The sequence below is a fragment of the Pseudochaenichthys georgianus genome, chromosome 22 (assembly GCF_902827115.2).
Source record: "Pseudochaenichthys georgianus chromosome 22, fPseGeo1.2, whole genome shotgun sequence".
Lineage (NCBI taxonomy): Eukaryota > Metazoa > Chordata > Actinopteri > Perciformes > Channichthyidae > Pseudochaenichthys > Pseudochaenichthys georgianus.
This window is the reverse complement of record NC_047524.1, coordinates 16,158,588-16,175,214: the sequence shown is the minus strand read 5'-3', so window position 1 is coordinate 16,175,214 and position 16,627 is coordinate 16,158,588. Positions and strand designations below refer to the sequence as shown.

Here is a 16,627-nt window from a genome sequence, read left to right as displayed (position 1 = left end):
GACACAGTGAAGTACACAGGATAACAGCTTCAGTGTTTGTAATAGTGTATTTAATGTTTTGTACACCTTTAGGTATAAAAGATCACTTGAGAAATTAAGGCTATGCAAGCCTCAAAATGATTAATTACGATCCAAACTGCTGCTTTAATTTGACAAATGCATTTTGGCCTGTGAGAACATTGTACAAAAATGTTTCCTGTATGCTTGAAGAAAATAGTAAACGATGAGGAAATACATAATGTATTGTTCTGAAAACCACTGTAGAATGAAAGAGCAAGAGGTATAAGCGTAAGGCACTGGAGCAGAGCAACACATACAAAATGAGACCTTCTACTTAGCAAGCCATTCAATCAACAAAGCAAAGTCTGCCAGTGAGAGGCCACTGACTGCAGACATGAGGAGCCAGACTGACCACATATTGGGATACTGAGGAGATTTAGAGTGGCCCAACTCTTCAAAAAACTTCTCCTTTTCCAGTTCGCTAGCCACACACACTGGGCCTTAAAGCCAAATCATCGTGGAGGGGGAGAGCCGAGAGGTCTCGGTGTCTGCCACTCCGTACTCCTACATAAAAAGAAGGTGAAAGATGCCGTGTGAGCAATTGGTTCCAATTGACAGAGGATTGGTCATGGTCAGCCTTCTGAGTGGAAATCCACGTGAGAATGTAGCATTTGGACCAGCAAGGGGCACAAGAGGCCAACAGCAGACAATGAGGGCACTCAGAGGAGTCTGGCTGCTGAGGAATAGTGGGGGCACAATCTCCTTTGATTTAACCCTTCATCGGCTGGTTATCCATTTACCTAAATACACTGAAGTTGAGCTTTCCTAGTATGAGTTTATATAAAACCCATTATAGTTCAGATAAAATAAATGTAAAGTGTGAGAAACATCTGGTATGCCCATCTTATATATATTTAGTATGAATTGATTATAAAGTGTTATCTACACTGTTATTCGTTTATCTACACTGTTATTCGTTTTACAACAACAAATGTTGAAATTATAACTGTATCGTTTTTATACGGATTAAGTTAAAGCACCTGTGTAACTTCAAGAGGCGTCCCAACCACTTCCATCCTTGTGACTTTTTCACCAATTAGGCAGCTCCTGCTCACTGAAAGGGACCGGCTGCTTTAAAGTCTCAGAGGGCCCGAGGGTCAGCGCTCAATCACCGTCTGGTTAGAGAGGTGGAGTGTTTGAACTAGCCACTAGTTGACAGGGCGGAGATGGGGTCAAAAGGGTTGGCGGAGTGATTGGTGAAGGGGACAAGGACTCCTGCCAGCTCGAAAAGAGGAACCTTTTGTAGCCAAGACACTGGCCGGAGCAGCCAGGCCTTTCACAGCCCAGCCCCCCCCCTCCAGCTCCACAACAGCTGATGACAAGGCCCCAGCTGCTAATTATCCGGCTGATGGAGAGTCACTGAAGTGGGACTGTCAGAGCGAGGGGTGGCCCTTGTGTCTGCAATGGGATACATTTGAGGGGAGGGTTGGGGGATAAAAGAGGTTGGACTAGAGGGGCAGGTCGTTTTTTTCAAGAGCAATCATCCGTAAACAAAATCAATACCTCTGCCAGTCAAGGTTTGTACATTGTGAACAGCACTGAATAAAAACTAAATGATTCAGTCTTTTATATGTAAATGTACTATAAATGTTATTTAAATGGTCTATCATTTGTAAGCTCCTCAGTAACAACAGTGTAGTAACACATTTCATGCAGTCACATATCCGGTCTGGATCACAGTGTATGCTTGACAGTCTTCAGTCCAGTTATTGAGCAGCATGTATCCATGCTACAGCATCATCTGCCCAGAGGATACCGGAGCACTTCCTGTTGCATTCCATATGAAGTACTCTTTGGATTGAAGTTCTCGTGCTGAAAATAAGACAGATGGACATTTATTTTAGTTTCAGAAAACGCACATACAGCCACATTTTCTATTTAATAAACCATTGTTAGCTTACATGTTATAATACGTTGTTTTGAAGAGGAATACACCTGCACCGAATGCTGGTCCACCGAGCACCCAGAGAGTGTCATGTCAGGCACTTTGAAATATAACTGTGAAGATAACAGGTGAGGTGTTAATCTTTTTACAACCTAATGAGTCTATATTATAGATGCCTTATCCAATTGACCTTATCTAATCAGCTGTTTAAAGAATGCTGTAACATGCTGCCGTAAATAAACAAACTGGATCATGAGTATCACAACACACATTAACTCACTTTGATATAGGCTGTTAGTTCTGTGCAGAGGGGGTCAGTAGGTCCTGGTGTCGGCCCAGAAAAGCTGATCTTACCCTCCATTGTTACCTCGCGAGATTTAGGGAACTTTTGTCCTAAATATCAGTGAGGAGGGGAAACATTGCATTAGCTACTTTTTTCAATATGCAGCTACATTCAGGTTATATGTTTTCCATTGATACTAATGAGCACAATGCCTACCCAAGCCCCAGACCAGCAGGTTTTTCTCTTTTGACACATCGAGTTGTCCGGAGCTCACCTTCACATCCACAACACCGAACTGATCCCTGCGCAGGATACAAAGACCATGTGCAGATGTTACTGTAGAGTAGACACACTGATTAAAGTGGCTAGGTTAAACCACTTTAATCAACAGAGAGGCATTTTATGAAAATAGATTTGACACAAAACTGATTCTCTGGTTGGGTCATTTTTAAGTGCAATAATTTTGGGATATATCTGCAAATTCTGTGAGTGTTTTATAATATGGCTGCATATAATGGAGATGAGACATGTAGATTAGGTTTATTAGGTTTACTTAGTTTATTGGGGGCATTAGTTGGCTGTTAGAGGACTCATTAAATCAGCTCAGGGGACTTATTTATTGCATTTTAAATGAGACCAGTGATGGTTTTTGGCAAAAAACTATACAGTTTAAATTAAGATGCAGGATAGCTCTGTTCCATATTACAATGGCCAATGTAAAACACCATAAAGCAGTATTTATTGCTTCCAGCAATCTATATATTAAAGTAATCACTAATGCAATTAGTAATTATCTTGTTAATGCTTGCATTTCCTTACCAGATAGAATTAACCTTAGAGCCTTAGTTTGCTTCCAATGACAAGAAATGTACGTATCAGTAGTTAATACAAATCTTTTTATACCTTCTTTGAATTAGAGATGTAAATGATTCCACATCTTTATATATCATTTATTATTCTTATTAACAGAATTGCATCTCATCGAACTTAACCTCAAAGATGCCATGAAGTCTGAGGCATTACACCTCTTCAATCTACAGGAAACAAACACTGGCAAGTGCTCAGTGCTAAAATAATATTGTCTCTTACCTGTTAAAGAATGGCAGGTGTGCTTCACAGTACTCAAAGGAGTTCTTCACACTCTCGTGAAGTTTGAGGGTTACTGACACACGCAGCTGGGTTTCTTCTTCCTTCAGCTGATAAGAACCCAGGATAGGGGGAACGGGGACCTAATGAAGAATTGCAATATCCCTTGGGACATTAGTGTTAATGTATTGGAATTAGAAGAAAGTCAGTATGTATGTTTCATACCTGAGATGTATAGCTGCATAGTCTGAAAGGCTCCAGAGGAGGAGAGAAGGGGAACTTATATGGTCCGGAGAAAGCAGAGCCATCAAAGTTATCCACGCTGCTGGCACTAAGGATGCTGGAATCCAGTGAAGTGACACAAGGATGCACCAGGATGTCCTGTAGTGGAGAACCATTTGGTGGCAGTGTGAGGGTCACCATCACATTTGGGAGCACCCCTTCCACTTCACACTGTTGAAACAAGGACAAAAAAAGAAGAATGAAGGAAAAGAGTGGAAACAGGCAAAAACAGTTAGACTTGTTTTCCTTAACAATGTGCCCTTACTTTGCATGTCACAGTGCCGTAAACATCCCACAAGTCCTGTCTGCTGCGGTTACCATACTGCATGGAGCGTACGGTTTCTATAAGTGCTACGTTCACCGCAGCTCGACCGCGGTGGAGCCCTGTCTTCCAGGCTGGCTGCTTCTGGTTCTCAGCATGAGTGGGCACTGTGGGTGTAGAAGGAGCCCCCGGTAGTGGCACATCCAGGGGTGTGCCAAGTGGACAAACCTGCAAGAGTACAGAGGGCAGCATCGCCAGGCGAGAGGCCAGCACCTCGGTATCAGGCTTACTTCCAGAGCCTAGGAGAAAAGTCTGCAAACCAGCCAAGAGAGTGAGGCCCTGAGAGACAGACAGCAGGCTTGCAAGGGCTGGCCGTGGCTCAGCAGGAGCATCCACTAAAGGCAGGCAAGCAAGGGTAATAGGCCCGTGGGAGATTGCCAACACTGGCCAAAGCATTCCCTTTCCAGGGCTGTCCACCCTCAGCTCCAGGGCTGGTGACCGCTGACGATAAAGGCAATCATCTCTGAGAGCTACAAAGGGTTTGTCTGGGTCTGAGAGCCCCAACTCAGTGAGCAGGAGCTGCAGCACAGTGTTATCTTCTGGGACTGCTGTATATGAGGAACCTGCCAGGATCTTTGCACGGTGCTCCACAGTAGCAAACCTCCTGTGGGGGGGAGACACAATACTTTACATAACACTCCAGTCGATAAGCAGAGACTTTAATACATTAGAAGGCTGCTGTGGTATATACACGTTTGTAAACAGGACATGATATTAGAGTCTTGTATACATACCTTGCGAAGCGTAAAGACAAATGTTCTCCCTTTTCGTGCGAAATAATCCACAAAGCTCTCACACTCATTTTTCCGGCTGCAATAAAGTCTTTAATTTACCGAATGTGACAGCAATATTAATACTCGCATCTTATTGTGCAGATGTTAAATTCTTATTGCCTTACTGTATGAATTTGACTTAACGCAGCATCTCACTTCCTGGTTGTGTTTCATGTGACCAATCACAAGACATGTGCGCATGCGCTCTGGCTCGCAGCTATTCCACCCTTCTCCACCCATACAGGAAGCAGGACTGCTAACCAGCTAGCTGTCAACAAAGGGCAAAACTGTACGAAATCAGCAAATCCATGTGGAAGTCGGCGCTATTGCGGACTTTGAGCTCCTTCCTCTAAATCGCATTTCACTTCTCCGTCAGCTGAATCTGGAACATGGCGACAACTGCTCAGCTGTTCGAGGTAAAATGACTTCTGCAGCGGAGAGCTGGTTTAGCTGTGAGGCTAGCTATGATGCTAACTATCATAAACGGTACTGACATCCTTGGTGTTTATAGTGGATACATATTCACACACACAGCTGTCGTAAGACGGAAAGAGTAGACACATATAACATGTATTTGAGTTTATTTAGGGTAAGGTTAATATAATTGACTGTTAGGGTGCAGTTAAAGCAAGACAGATATTGTAAAACGTCATTGCAGGATGTAACGTTATTCGTGTAGTTGTATACTTCTTCTTCTTCTTCTTCTTCTTCTATTATTTTGGGGTAAAATCTTTGTTGTGCTAATGTTTTGGTGTGAGGTATTCCTCAGTACATTCATCACTTCCTCTCCCCCCCAGGAGCCCTTTGATGCAGATGAGTACATCGAGAGGTTAGCATGGAGGACACCTGGAGGGGGCTCCAAAGGAGGAGCTGAAGCATTTGACCCCAAAAGGTATTCGCATTTACTGTACACATCTTGCTTCCCCTGAGTATAGGAATCAGCAGTAACTGTAAAATACCATTCTCTAGGTTTAACCCTGTGGTGACAAGTTGAAGAACAGCATTGACATATGTCAACTGGGTTCCTAATCACATTTTTGCTGTGTCACATTTTAAAGAGTAATTTTACACAATACCATATAAATCAATCCAGTTTAGTTGAATTAATAATATGATGGTGACTAGGGTTGCAAAATTCCGGGAATTTTCAAAGATGGAAACTTTCCATGGGAATTAACGGGAATAAACGAGTGGAAAAACTGGTTGGCATTCGGGCAAACCTAAGGCTCTCTGATCCGGACACAGAGCCATCCTCAACAAGGCTGGACAGTGACACTGCAGAGGAAGAGTTGGATGTTGATGAGGCCCAGGAAGAGCCCATTGACTGAAAGGGTTTAAGCAAAAATGCAGAGGATTGCTTGAAGGAAGATTTGCTTTTGTTTAATGGAACTTTTTGGAGGGAGAAGGGCTCTTTTCATTTAACATTTTGAATGAGACTTTGTGGGGATTTTTGGATGGGGGGTGCATTTTTGTTCATTTTTTAACTCAACATTCCTGTTTTCGTTCTTCAATGAAACAAATAATTGTTCAATAGAATAATTAAAACTTGTTCTGTTCTACTTTAAAAAAAAAAAATGTCATCTATTGAAATGTCATGTTTTTTGTTTAATTTTGCATCGAATATTTCCAAAATTCCCCAGCTTAACTTCCCATGGAAACCTTCCGGAAACTTTCCGCCCCTTTGCAACTCTAATAGTGACTAACTCATTTTACATAAAATGGATGCTTTGTAATGTAAATAATAAAACCTTATTAAAGGGCAATTAAGCTTTTCCACTAGTGTCTGCTAACAGTGTACCACAGTTTATCATCTCTCATAAGTACGACCTGTCCTGTTCCACAATGTAATACACCCCTCTTTGAAAAATGTCGCTGATGTTGACATTAAGATATTCTTCCTATATTGTGTCATAGAATCAATCTAACAGAAAATCTATCTCACGTTTATTTTACGTTCTATTCATATGATAATGCACTCTTTCCTAACCAGCCTCTTTTTTCTTTAGCTGTTGTGTGCACTTCTTGGCATGTTTTAAAAGGGTTAAGAGCAATAATGTAGTTTCCAAACATAATACTTTGAATAATTAGATGTGTTCAAAGTTGAACATCTTAATATAAATTAAGTTTTCCTTAAAACAACTTCATACCAACTTAATACACCTGCACTTAAAGATCATCTTGATCTCTTCTATGCTAATTAAGTGTTTTTGATGGTTGGGTAGGAAAAAAACAGAAAATATCTATGTTGACGATTTAGTTTCATGGTATTTTCCACAGCTTGTTGTTATGTTTACACTTGGGGACCGAGTTATTTCCTGTAAGCAAAAATGCCACAAACAGTTTAACTCACTGTGGATCCATCCTGCCTTATCTACTTCCTCCACAAAACTGTTGCCACCACCTCTCGGAAGCTCTTAGCGAGGAGTCAGAGACAACGTATCTGTGGAGGCCACCATACTGTGAGTCACCAGCCAGGGAATGAGTGTCTATTGGGAAGGGATGGGAGATGTCTTTAAGCTATAGCCAGTGCTGAAGGAATTAGTCAAGAGATTATACACTCATCATTTTGGGATGTTTCCTACTCTGTGAAATGTGGTGCTGACTTAGAACATTTGCTCTGCAGTCCTGATGGCACTTAAAATGCAGCTGACGAAGTTGCTTCTTAAGTCTGGGGCCCCGGGAATTAAGCCTCCGACACTGTTCTGTAACTAACTATAACTGTAACTGTGAGGTCAGTAGGACAGATGTAACCTTGTGCTACTTAATTACTCCTTCAGAGATGGAGAGTTTTTTGTGTGTTTTACCTTTAGTGTATGTTATAAGACCACTGTGGAGTGCTAATATACAGTCTTCCTTTCCTCTGTGATAGGCTGTTGGAAGAATTTGAGAACCACATAGAGGAGCTGAAGCAGTTGGATGAGAAGATCCAGCGGCGGGTGGAGAAGCTCGAGCATCAGTGTCACCGCGAGGCCAAGGAATTTGCCCACAAAGTGCAAGACTTGCAGAGAAGCAACCAGGTGTGTTATATGGTCATAGAAATACCTGAAAGTCTTTGAGCTTTAGATTTTTTTATTGATTCACCACATTACATAGTTACCTCTTTTGACATTCCTTTTGCTCTTTGTCATTTCAGGTGGCCTTCCAGCATTTCCAGGAGCTCGATGAGCATATCAGCTATGTGGCGACCAAGGTTTGTCACCTTGGCGACCAGCTGGAGGGGGTGAACACGCCTCGGCAGCGGGCCGTGGAAGCTCAGCGTCTGATGACATACTTCAACGAGTTCCTGGACGGAGACCTACGCAGCGACGTCTTCAATAACCCAGACAAGGTGAGTTATCTGCTTTCTATTCACTTCACTGGAGGTGGGGATGTGTGTGTGACCACTGACGCGGACCCCCGCTGTGACACTGCTGGAGGTGAGAAGGAACAGGATTATGAGGTTAACCATCCATATTCATTTGTCAAGTTTATCCCTTTAGTTGGATCCCTTAGCTAATTTGGATTATTAAACTGCCATTTGCTGTCTGACAATAGCTGGCTGATTGACTAGCATGGATGTCAACATGCTCATGTCAACCCTAATTGCATTTCAAGAAGGTTGTCTGGGAGCGAGAATTTGCTTGGTCTCAGCTTTGTGTCGCATTACAGCAGCGAATAGCTTGTGGCATTATGGTCCATGTAAGGGCGGTGATAACATGCGTGCAGGAAGATGAGATGCACACTTTTACTAAGTTCCTGCCTACACAGGGACCATGTTAATGTTAGACAAGAGACCGCTGAAAGTTTGATTTTGCAGTTTTGAAGTGACAGCAGGGAGATTGGGATGCTTTAGATTAAGTCCTGCTCGTTGCAACATCATAAATTGATGCAGAGCAGCGAGTCTGGGGGTCAATCCCAGAGACGAGAGCTGGAGATGGAGCTAGTTTTTCCGAAGAGGCACGCAGAAATATCTGGCCAGATTCATTTTCCTGAGCATACCTCCAGACGAGGGGAAAAGAGGAAAGCTGCAAGTGAATAGCTGAAGGGGGATGGCTTTGCTAATCCTTCTGAAAGGGAGGGCTGGGCCGCCAGCGTGGAGACAAGTGCTGCTAAACCCTGACTGCAGGGAGACGGCTACATTACTTACATGGGATTTAGCTAATCTTAGCTGGGGGACAGATACTTAGAAAACCTTCGCCGAGCAGAAAGGCTGGATCCTCCTCACGGGAGCAGGGTAATGATGTTAGCTGAGGCAGGCATCTGCGGGAACAGAGGAGTTGCGGACGGCGGGCCTTTCGTGGGTCTGGTGCTTTTTTCAGCCAGTGTGTGGGCCCCCTTTTTTTAAGACAGATATCCCTGGCCGGACAGATTATTGAAGGCGATTTAGACTCCTGTGGGATTACAGCCCATTCAGAAAAGGCATGCCAATATAGAGTTGGATGTGCTGCTAAGTCAGGACTGCTGCTGCTCCCGATGCCCAGGTGAGCGCCGCCTGCCTGCTATCAGCTCTCTGTTCAACATGGGGAGGTGGAGGAGGGCAGCTCTGAAATGATGATCCCCCCAGGTGGAGAGACCACCGGCGGCCTGCCAGCTTTCTGTCTGGGTGTCCACCTCTCATGGTCCTGTAGTGCTCTGTCTCCCTTTTCGCCTCACCTGACTCTCTCTCTCTCTCTCTCTCATTCTCTCTATCCCCCAGATTAAGGAGGCTGCTGATATCATTCAGAAGCTGCATCTCATTGCCCAGGAGCTGCCATTCGACAGGTCAGTCAGGCATCCTGCAGGCAGCTTTAGACAAGAGCACTGTCATACAAGGGGAAGGTGGTGTATTAGCGATGTAGACTATTCCTCGCAGTGTAAGCCCAACGCAGTACATATCGAGCATTCAAGCCTTTTATTCAGATTCATTATATATTTATAGAAATGAAAAGTACTGACTTTGTTTTCCTCTGACAGATTTGCTGATGTCAAGGCAAAAATTGCAAGTAAGTTTGGTTTTAAAAAAAACTCCTCATGTTCCCATTACATACACGTACATTAGATGTTGGCTACCAAAACTGATTATTTCTTTCTTTGTGATTCTACCCAGGTAAGTACCATGACCTGGAGAGGCAGTTAATCCAGGAGTTCACAGCTGCCCAGCGCAGGGGTGAGATTGGACGTATGCGGGAGGTGGCAGCGGTTCTATTACATTTCAAGGTGACCTGAAAGAATCACATTGGATGTCTAGGTTTTATTTTTAGACCACATTTAATTGGTCTTATATTATTGGGATAGTCACTCGCGTCATACATTATATAGTGTTCTAACAAGCTATTCTTACGGCAATTGCAGAAAAGTAACTTCTTGGTCTTTTTGTTTCAGGGCTATGCATACTGTGTGGACGTCTACATCAAGCAGTGTCAGGAGGTGAGTGTACAAGGTTTCTCCTGACAGATAACATTCCACTTTTTTCTCGTTTTCCAGTTACTATCACCCTCAGACTCCTGGTTAACCCTTTGTTTGTCTCCGCAGGGGGCCTACCTGAGGAATGATGTGTTTGAGGACACTGCAGTCCTCTGCCAGAGGGTCAACAAGCAGGTGGGCGAGGTCTTCAGCAGCCCTGAGACTGTGATGGCCAAACTCATCCAGAACATCTTTGAAAACAAACTCCAGGTATTTTCAATACTTCTCATTTGTTCACTTTTATTTCGACATGCCTTATTTGTCCTGTTGTATTCATCACCTTTGCGTCTGCAGGCCCATGTTAAGGAAAAGCTGGATGAGACACGCCACTCTGATATGGAACAGTACCTCAAGAACCTCTATGACCTTTACTCCAGGTATTTGCCTTGCTCGCATATGACTTGATTCACTTCCTTTCTACACATAACCATAAATGCTAACAATGTTACACACTTTTATGTTTTCCAGGAGTACAGCATTGGCCACCAAGCTGACAGAGTTCAACCTGGGCTCAGACAAGCACACTTTCCTGTCCAAGCTGATAAAGAGCATCTTCTCCTCGTACCTGGAAAGCTACATTGACATGGAGAGGGATTACCTTCGCACTCGAGGTGCCATGATTCTGCAGCGCTACTACGACTCCAAGAATCACCAGAAACGCCTTATTGGCACCGGCAGGTCAGATTTTAATCTAACTTTTTCCCCCCCACATCCAAATTGATTTATTTAAGTACGTTTTGCAAAAGGATAAGACATTGTGTAACAAAACAACCATCCTCTGTGTCTTTCCACAGTATTCAAGAGCTGAAGGAGCGGATCAGACAGCGCACCAACCTCCCACTCGGCCCTATCATTGACACCCATGGGGAGACCTTCCTGTCCCCAGAGCTCGTTGTCAACCTGCTGCAGGAGACGCGACATGCCTTTGAGAGATGCAACAGGGTAAGGCTAATGAAAAGACTGATAAAAGCCGATCCAAACGGACCACCCTGTGGGCTAGAATATCTGACTCTGTTCCCTTTCTTTCTGTTTGTGACAGCTTTCAGATCCTTCAGACCTGCCCAAGAACGCATTTGTAATCTTCCTGCTGCTGGTTGACCATCTGTGTGTGGAGCACATCGACTACGCCCTGGAGATTGGCCTCTCAGGTACATCAGATTCAGATGATTTCAAAAAGATATATATATTTTTCATGTTAATGCTAACTTGGCTGTGTGCTAAACCAGGGAGTGGATTTGTGTTAGGGATGCAGGCCACAAAGACCTTCACCGAACCCAAAGGCCACACTGCATTTTCCTTTCTCGATAAGGCCAAGCATTTAGGTAGATCGTTTGAACTGATCGGCGACATTTCCATCCAAACAGCCAACAAAAGAGTTTACAACATCATTCTCTATGCAAGGTTGTTTGATATTCTAATCACAGCACGATTGATCATGTCTTACATGAACACATGATGTACAACTGGAAAGCAATGTACAGGGTCAGCAGTAAATACAAACACATCCGCACTGCCAACAACTGAAGCAGAACATTGCTATGAATGTTTTTGTACAGTGGTTTTCTGCCCTGTGTAAATCACATTGATCCATCCTTCCACCTAGCTTTTGGTTTCTTTTTGTGATTCCCCCCCCCCCCCCCCCTCTTCTCTTTGATCTACAGCGATTCCCTCATCAGATGCCAAAAATGCCAACCTGTACTTCCTGGATGTGGTTCAACAGGCGAACTCTATCTTCCACTTGTTTGACAAGCAGTTTAATGACCAGCTCATGCCTCTAATAAGGTCAGCTCTTAGTCAAAGCTTAAAATCATGTATGCTCCCCAGATGTTGGTCATTCAAAGACCACTGTCTCTTTTTTTTAATCTGTCTCCAGCTCATCTCCAAAGTTGGCAGAGTGCCTGCAGAAGAAGAAAGAGGTGATTGAACAGATGGAAGTGAAACTGGACACAGGGATCGACAGGTCAGTATGTGTATAAGTTGCGCTTACTTATGTTTCCTATGTGCCAACAGAAACCCATAATACAAATATTTCCCAATGTATTCTTCTGATGTACAGAACGACAAACTGTATGGTGGGACAAATGAAGCACATCTTGACAACAGAGCAGAAGAAGACTGATTTTAGGCCCGAAGACGAGAACAACGTGATGATCCAGTACACTACAGTAAGAGATACAAGGCCTCTGCGTGCACTACTGAGCTCTCATGCAAAGCAAATCAGGAAATGCATTTTGCTGATTTGTTTATCTTTGAATGTTTTGAATAGTTGTTTTGCCTCTGGTCAGCACATTTTCCATGTGTCTCTGTGTGTGTGTCCGCCCGGCAGGCCTGCTCCAAGGTGTGCGCCTACGTCAGTCGGCAGGTGGAGCACGTACGAAAGTCCATGGATGGGAAAAATGTGGACACGGTGCTGACGGAGCTGGGCGTTCGTTTCCACCGGCTGATCCACGAGCACCTGCAGCAGTACAGCTACAGCTCCATGGGAGGCATGCTGGCCATCTGCGACGTGGCGGAGTACCGACGCTCCGCCAAGGAATTCAGGGTGAGCGGGGGGGCATAGGTCCAGGATACACTGCGTGGATCCTCTGACAGACCCTCATTATGTTTGTCATTACATTTAAATGGTTAGGTCGATTCAGGTGAACGCTCGTAAGGTTTGGTAGTTTTACACAAAGTAAGTAAGTTTAGAAACTGTCAACCTGAGGATGTTGGCGTCCAATTATTTTCTTTGTGACAACAGCAGTTAAAGGGTGATGATTTATAATTATATTTGACAGAAAAGATTAAACTTTTAAATATTTCTTTGATAAATAACTTTTATTTCTTTGTTAAACAATTAATGGCCAATCATAACACATTACATCCAAGTAAAAGCAGAAGATGGAGAACATGTTTTCATCACTGTGGCTATGGACAAATGGATATTAGATTAGACATATTCAAATATAGTTTAAATCCATGCCATTGTTTTGATATTATTATAGATTTTGTATTGTGCTCCACACCACAGGATTAAGGTCCGGAGCTAGATTAATAAATAAAGTAAACTATTAATATATGTTGTCATGACAGCCTCGCGTGTAGAATAGTAAGGAGGTCTAATAGGTGTGTGTGCTTGTCTGTCCTCCAGGTCCCTCTGGTGCTGCAGCTCTTCGACACGCTCCACGCCCTCTGTAACCTCCTGGTTGTTGCCCCTGACAACCTGAAGCAGGTGTGTTCAGGTGAGCAGCTCACCAACCTGGACCGAAACCTCCTGCACGCCTTCGTCCAGCTCAGAGTGGACTACCGTTCCTCCAGACTGGGCCGACACTTCAGTTAATGACTGGTTCATCACCGCGCTGCCCTCCGTCCAGTTAACCATGCTTTGATGAAACAATGCACCTTGAAGACACCCATCCCTGCTGCAGAGGACGCATCAGCCCGGCCCCGGTATACAGACTATTGCGGGGTTGCTTTGGACACCATGGAGACGAAGGCTACTGCTCCTTGAATGTGGGAAATGTGCATTTTATCTTTTTTTTTCATTGTTAAATTCTCCAAGCGGATGAAATTTAAATGTCTATTGAATTACAATTTCATTTGTTTTTAAATACTAATCCAACACCAATGCACATGGATAACATTTCTGCCATAATCTAAGTAAATGGACATAATCAATTTCTGTGCTTATGTAAAAAGGAAACTTGTTTTTGATTGTGCCAAATATATAAATGCTGTGGCTGCAATTGTGCACAGAAAACCTCCCTGAAGCTGCTGTAAAGAGTCAACACTGATGCTGTGGCGTCACACCTCAGGCCTGTGTGGGGAACAGCTACCCCTCTGGATGAAGTGTAGGGGACCTGACAGACACAACCCCACCAAGCATGAGACATAGAGCTCTGTCTGGCTACAAGAGACACATGACCACCTATGTAACCTTTGACTTCTGACCACAAAGTCGAGGTCAAGAGGCCATCACTGAGAAGTGTGATCTGAACTATTAGCAGGTCTGAGAATCTCTCTGGAGGTCTGGGTGGTCCCCTCTTAGGCTAAGATGACTGGTGTGATGGGTCAGTGGGTATGTGTCACTGTAATTGCACAGATCAACACCTGCTCATCCAGCATTGCACACAGTCCAAAGACATTGTTGGCTGGATCGGCAGTGTTTCTGGGTCAGGGGACATTACAATGTTGCCCCTTTGCTGATTAAGGAAACAAACTAGAGGGGACTTCTTCACACGGGGCTTTATTTGATCTCAGTCACTGTCTTCTGCACTTAAGAAAAGAGGGCCGATCGTGTCCTTGATGCCTGAAACTGTCTCCTACAGCTGTTTACTTTAATTAGTGACGACTCATTGAAAAGATGTTGCATTTTATTATTATTGTCCCTCTTCTGAACTTCCTCAATAAATTTGGGAGCTGTGAGTTGAAAGTTTGGCCAGTTCCTCTGCGCGAATGTCACTTTCAAAGTGAGATGAAACAGTCTTCGCTTCTATAGAAGTCATCAAGTATTCATGGGAATTCTTGCCTCCAGAGTAAAGTTCTTTCTTAGACTTCAGGAAGTGAGCAGAGCCAGAGGGGATTAGATATCTACGAGTTGATGAATTGTGTGCAGTAGTCATGGACTGGGGGAGAGCCGGGGAGATGGAGACGCCCGAGAGCTCAGTTCCAGCTCCGGCTGGTTAGTGTTGTGTAGAAGGTACACACAGTGCTGTGCAAATTCAAATAACATAATTAATTAGGCTAATATTAATATTATCAATGCCACATAAATTCAATTCTCGCTACCCTAATCACAACTGGATAGCTTGTAAAAATTATTTTGTTAGGCCCTGATGCAAACAATGGGTCTTTTCCAAACATTTGAAAACTATTTGTTTTTGCGGCGATTAATGTGCGTGGCGCAGGAAGGGGTTGGGGGAGCGGAGCCGGGCCGGGCACGATAACTGCTGCGGAGACGGAGGCAGAGGCGCAGCCGGGCCCCAGGGACTCCCAGCGCAGGCACATGGGAGAGGGGGAGGGATGTGTTTTTTGGGGTGGGTGTTTGAGCAGGTGGAGGGGATTAGTAATACTGTCAACACTGGAGAGCTGGATAAGACTGTCCTCTCCTACTCGTGGGTTTGAGCAGCTCTTGCATACACATTCAGACACATTCACACAAACACAGGGGCGTGAGGACAGGAGGGGAAACGTATCTGTTGTGTTGAACTGACCATGGACAAGTTGTTCATGTTCCACCTTTGATTGTACTTCTCGTTGAGGTTGTTTCTTGCTGCAGGAGTGTGACTCGTGCACATCCTGTAAAGACAATAACCCTCATTAAACACCGAGCCGAGGTATAAATGTACATGCTAAGAAAACTTCCTACAAACAGTGATCAGCAGCCCTAAATGAGTACCTTTGCACTCACTAAAGCATGAATTCTTAAAGTTAAGCGTTCAGTATGTCGATATATAAGTTACTCTACTGAACTTCGTCTTACTATCTTTTCAATATACAATAACACATCAAATACACATTTTGTATGATTTAAACTTACATTTCTAGATTTAAACAGACCCTTTTCATGTGAGTGTAAAAGCGTGTTCACATCCATATTCAAGTTAAGATTCAAGTGTTGAAATTCTGCAGCTCAATCCATTGTTCCACTGACCACAGACACCCTCATTTGTTTCCCCTTTCCATGCATCTCCCTCCCTTTGTCTCCTCTGCCAAACCATCAACCATGCTGTCCTGTCTTTCCACTCGTTCTGCACGCCCTGCTAGTCCTCCAACATCCCACAAATCCTTGCTTTCGGCACATTGCTGCTACCCCAACTAGGCCGGCCCTCCCTCTGCCTCCTGGAGCACTGACAATAAAGCATTACAGCAGTCAATCCATGTCAACAACAGCTTTGCTTAATTCCTGCTAAACACGTTGCAACTAAATCTTCACCTAATGATGCATAATGATTTGCTCTTTAGTGTGCTGGCGGCTCCTATCAATTTCTGTGGTTTATTTTACACTCCATCGGAAAGATGACTCAGGTGGTCTCGCTGCCGCAGCAGACAGACAGGGAGGGAATTAAGGATCCCCCTGTTAAAAATAGTCAGGTAATTGTGACTAGACACTCTGCAGAGCCTAATGCTCTCAGCAGGATAACTCTTACTATTTTCAAACATTATTATGCATTTACGAATAATGCAACTGTTTGATTATTAAAGAAACATCAGAGTATAAATATTGATAATAATACTGCAGGTGAGTTGATATTAGTGAATAAACTCCATGGTCCCTTCAAATCAATTCTTAAGGGTTTCTCAGTGGGAGTCCTTCAGGGCACAGAGCCAGGCCCTCTGATGTGCTGCAGATGTTGCCCTGGCCTTGACCTCCTGCCCATACGATGCCGGGGCCAAAATGGCACAGGTGCGGCGCCACCTTCAGTCTTGGGCAGCCGGGCGCTGCACTGTGCAGGATGTGACCGGTGCCAACTCTCCTCCTTTGCTCACTTTCCTCATTACCAAGGTCTCGTCTGATGGGGCTTAAAGAAACTCTC

The 16,627-nt window shown here is 44.0% G+C and overlaps 2 protein-coding genes across 2 annotated transcripts; one reads left to right on the top strand and one right to left on the bottom strand.

Moving 5' to 3' along the window:
- Positions 1 to 62: 62 nt before the first annotated feature.
- On the bottom strand, positions 63 to 4,855 carry ap5m1 (adaptor related protein complex 5 subunit mu 1). The gene is made up of 8 exons (XM_034110911.1): positions 4,653 to 4,855; positions 3,862 to 4,522; positions 3,540 to 3,767; positions 3,318 to 3,457; positions 2,445 to 2,530; positions 2,226 to 2,338; positions 1,962 to 2,058; positions 63 to 1,872 (listed from the first exon to the last, which is right to left on the bottom strand). The coding sequence occupies exons 1-8, from the start codon at positions 4,718 to 4,720 to the stop codon at positions 1,790 to 1,792; spliced, it is 1,476 nt and encodes a 491-aa protein (XP_033966802.1). The 5' UTR covers positions 4,721 to 4,855; the 3' UTR covers positions 63 to 1,789.
- Positions 4,856 to 4,921: 66 nt separating this feature from the next.
- On the top strand, positions 4,922 to 14,523 carry exoc5 (exocyst complex component 5). Its single transcript, XM_034110910.2, has 18 exons — positions 4,922 to 5,107; positions 5,489 to 5,583; positions 7,561 to 7,708; positions 7,825 to 8,019; positions 9,367 to 9,431; positions 9,624 to 9,652; positions 9,757 to 9,866; positions 10,032 to 10,076; positions 10,182 to 10,322; positions 10,407 to 10,489; positions 10,581 to 10,790; positions 10,907 to 11,054; positions 11,152 to 11,260; positions 11,774 to 11,894; positions 11,986 to 12,072; positions 12,169 to 12,277; positions 12,439 to 12,654; positions 13,243 to 14,523. Exons 1-18 carry the CDS (start codon positions 5,081 to 5,083, stop codon positions 13,429 to 13,431), a joined length of 2,127 nt encoding a protein of 708 aa, XP_033966801.1. The 5' UTR covers positions 4,922 to 5,080; the 3' UTR covers positions 13,432 to 14,523.
- The last annotated feature ends 2,104 nt before the right edge of the window (positions 14,524 to 16,627 follow it).

Bases quoted from the DNA above. Each gene is read 5' to 3' on its own strand.
- ap5m1 (XM_034110911.1), bottom strand. From the start codon at position 4,720: ATGAGTGTGAGAGCTTTGTGGATTATTTCGCACGAAAAGGGAGAACAT. The intron at 3,768-3,861 runs GTAAGGGCACAT...TTGTTTCAACAG, and splicing joins ACGGCACTGTGACATGCAAA to TGTGAAGTGGAAGGGGTGCT. The intron at 2,059-2,225 runs GTGAGTTAATGT...TTATCTTCACAG, and splicing joins AACTAACAGCCTATATCAAA to TTATATTTCAAAGTGCCTGA.
- exoc5 (XM_034110910.2), top strand. From the start codon at position 5,081: ATGGCGACAACTGCTCAGCTGTTCGAG. The intron at 7,709-7,824 runs GTGTGTTATATG...TTGTCATTTCAG, and splicing joins ACTTGCAGAGAAGCAACCAG to GTGGCCTTCCAGCATTTCCA. The intron at 11,055-11,151 runs GTAAGGCTAATG...TGTTTGTGACAG, and splicing joins CCTTTGAGAGATGCAACAGG to CTTTCAGATCCTTCAGACCT.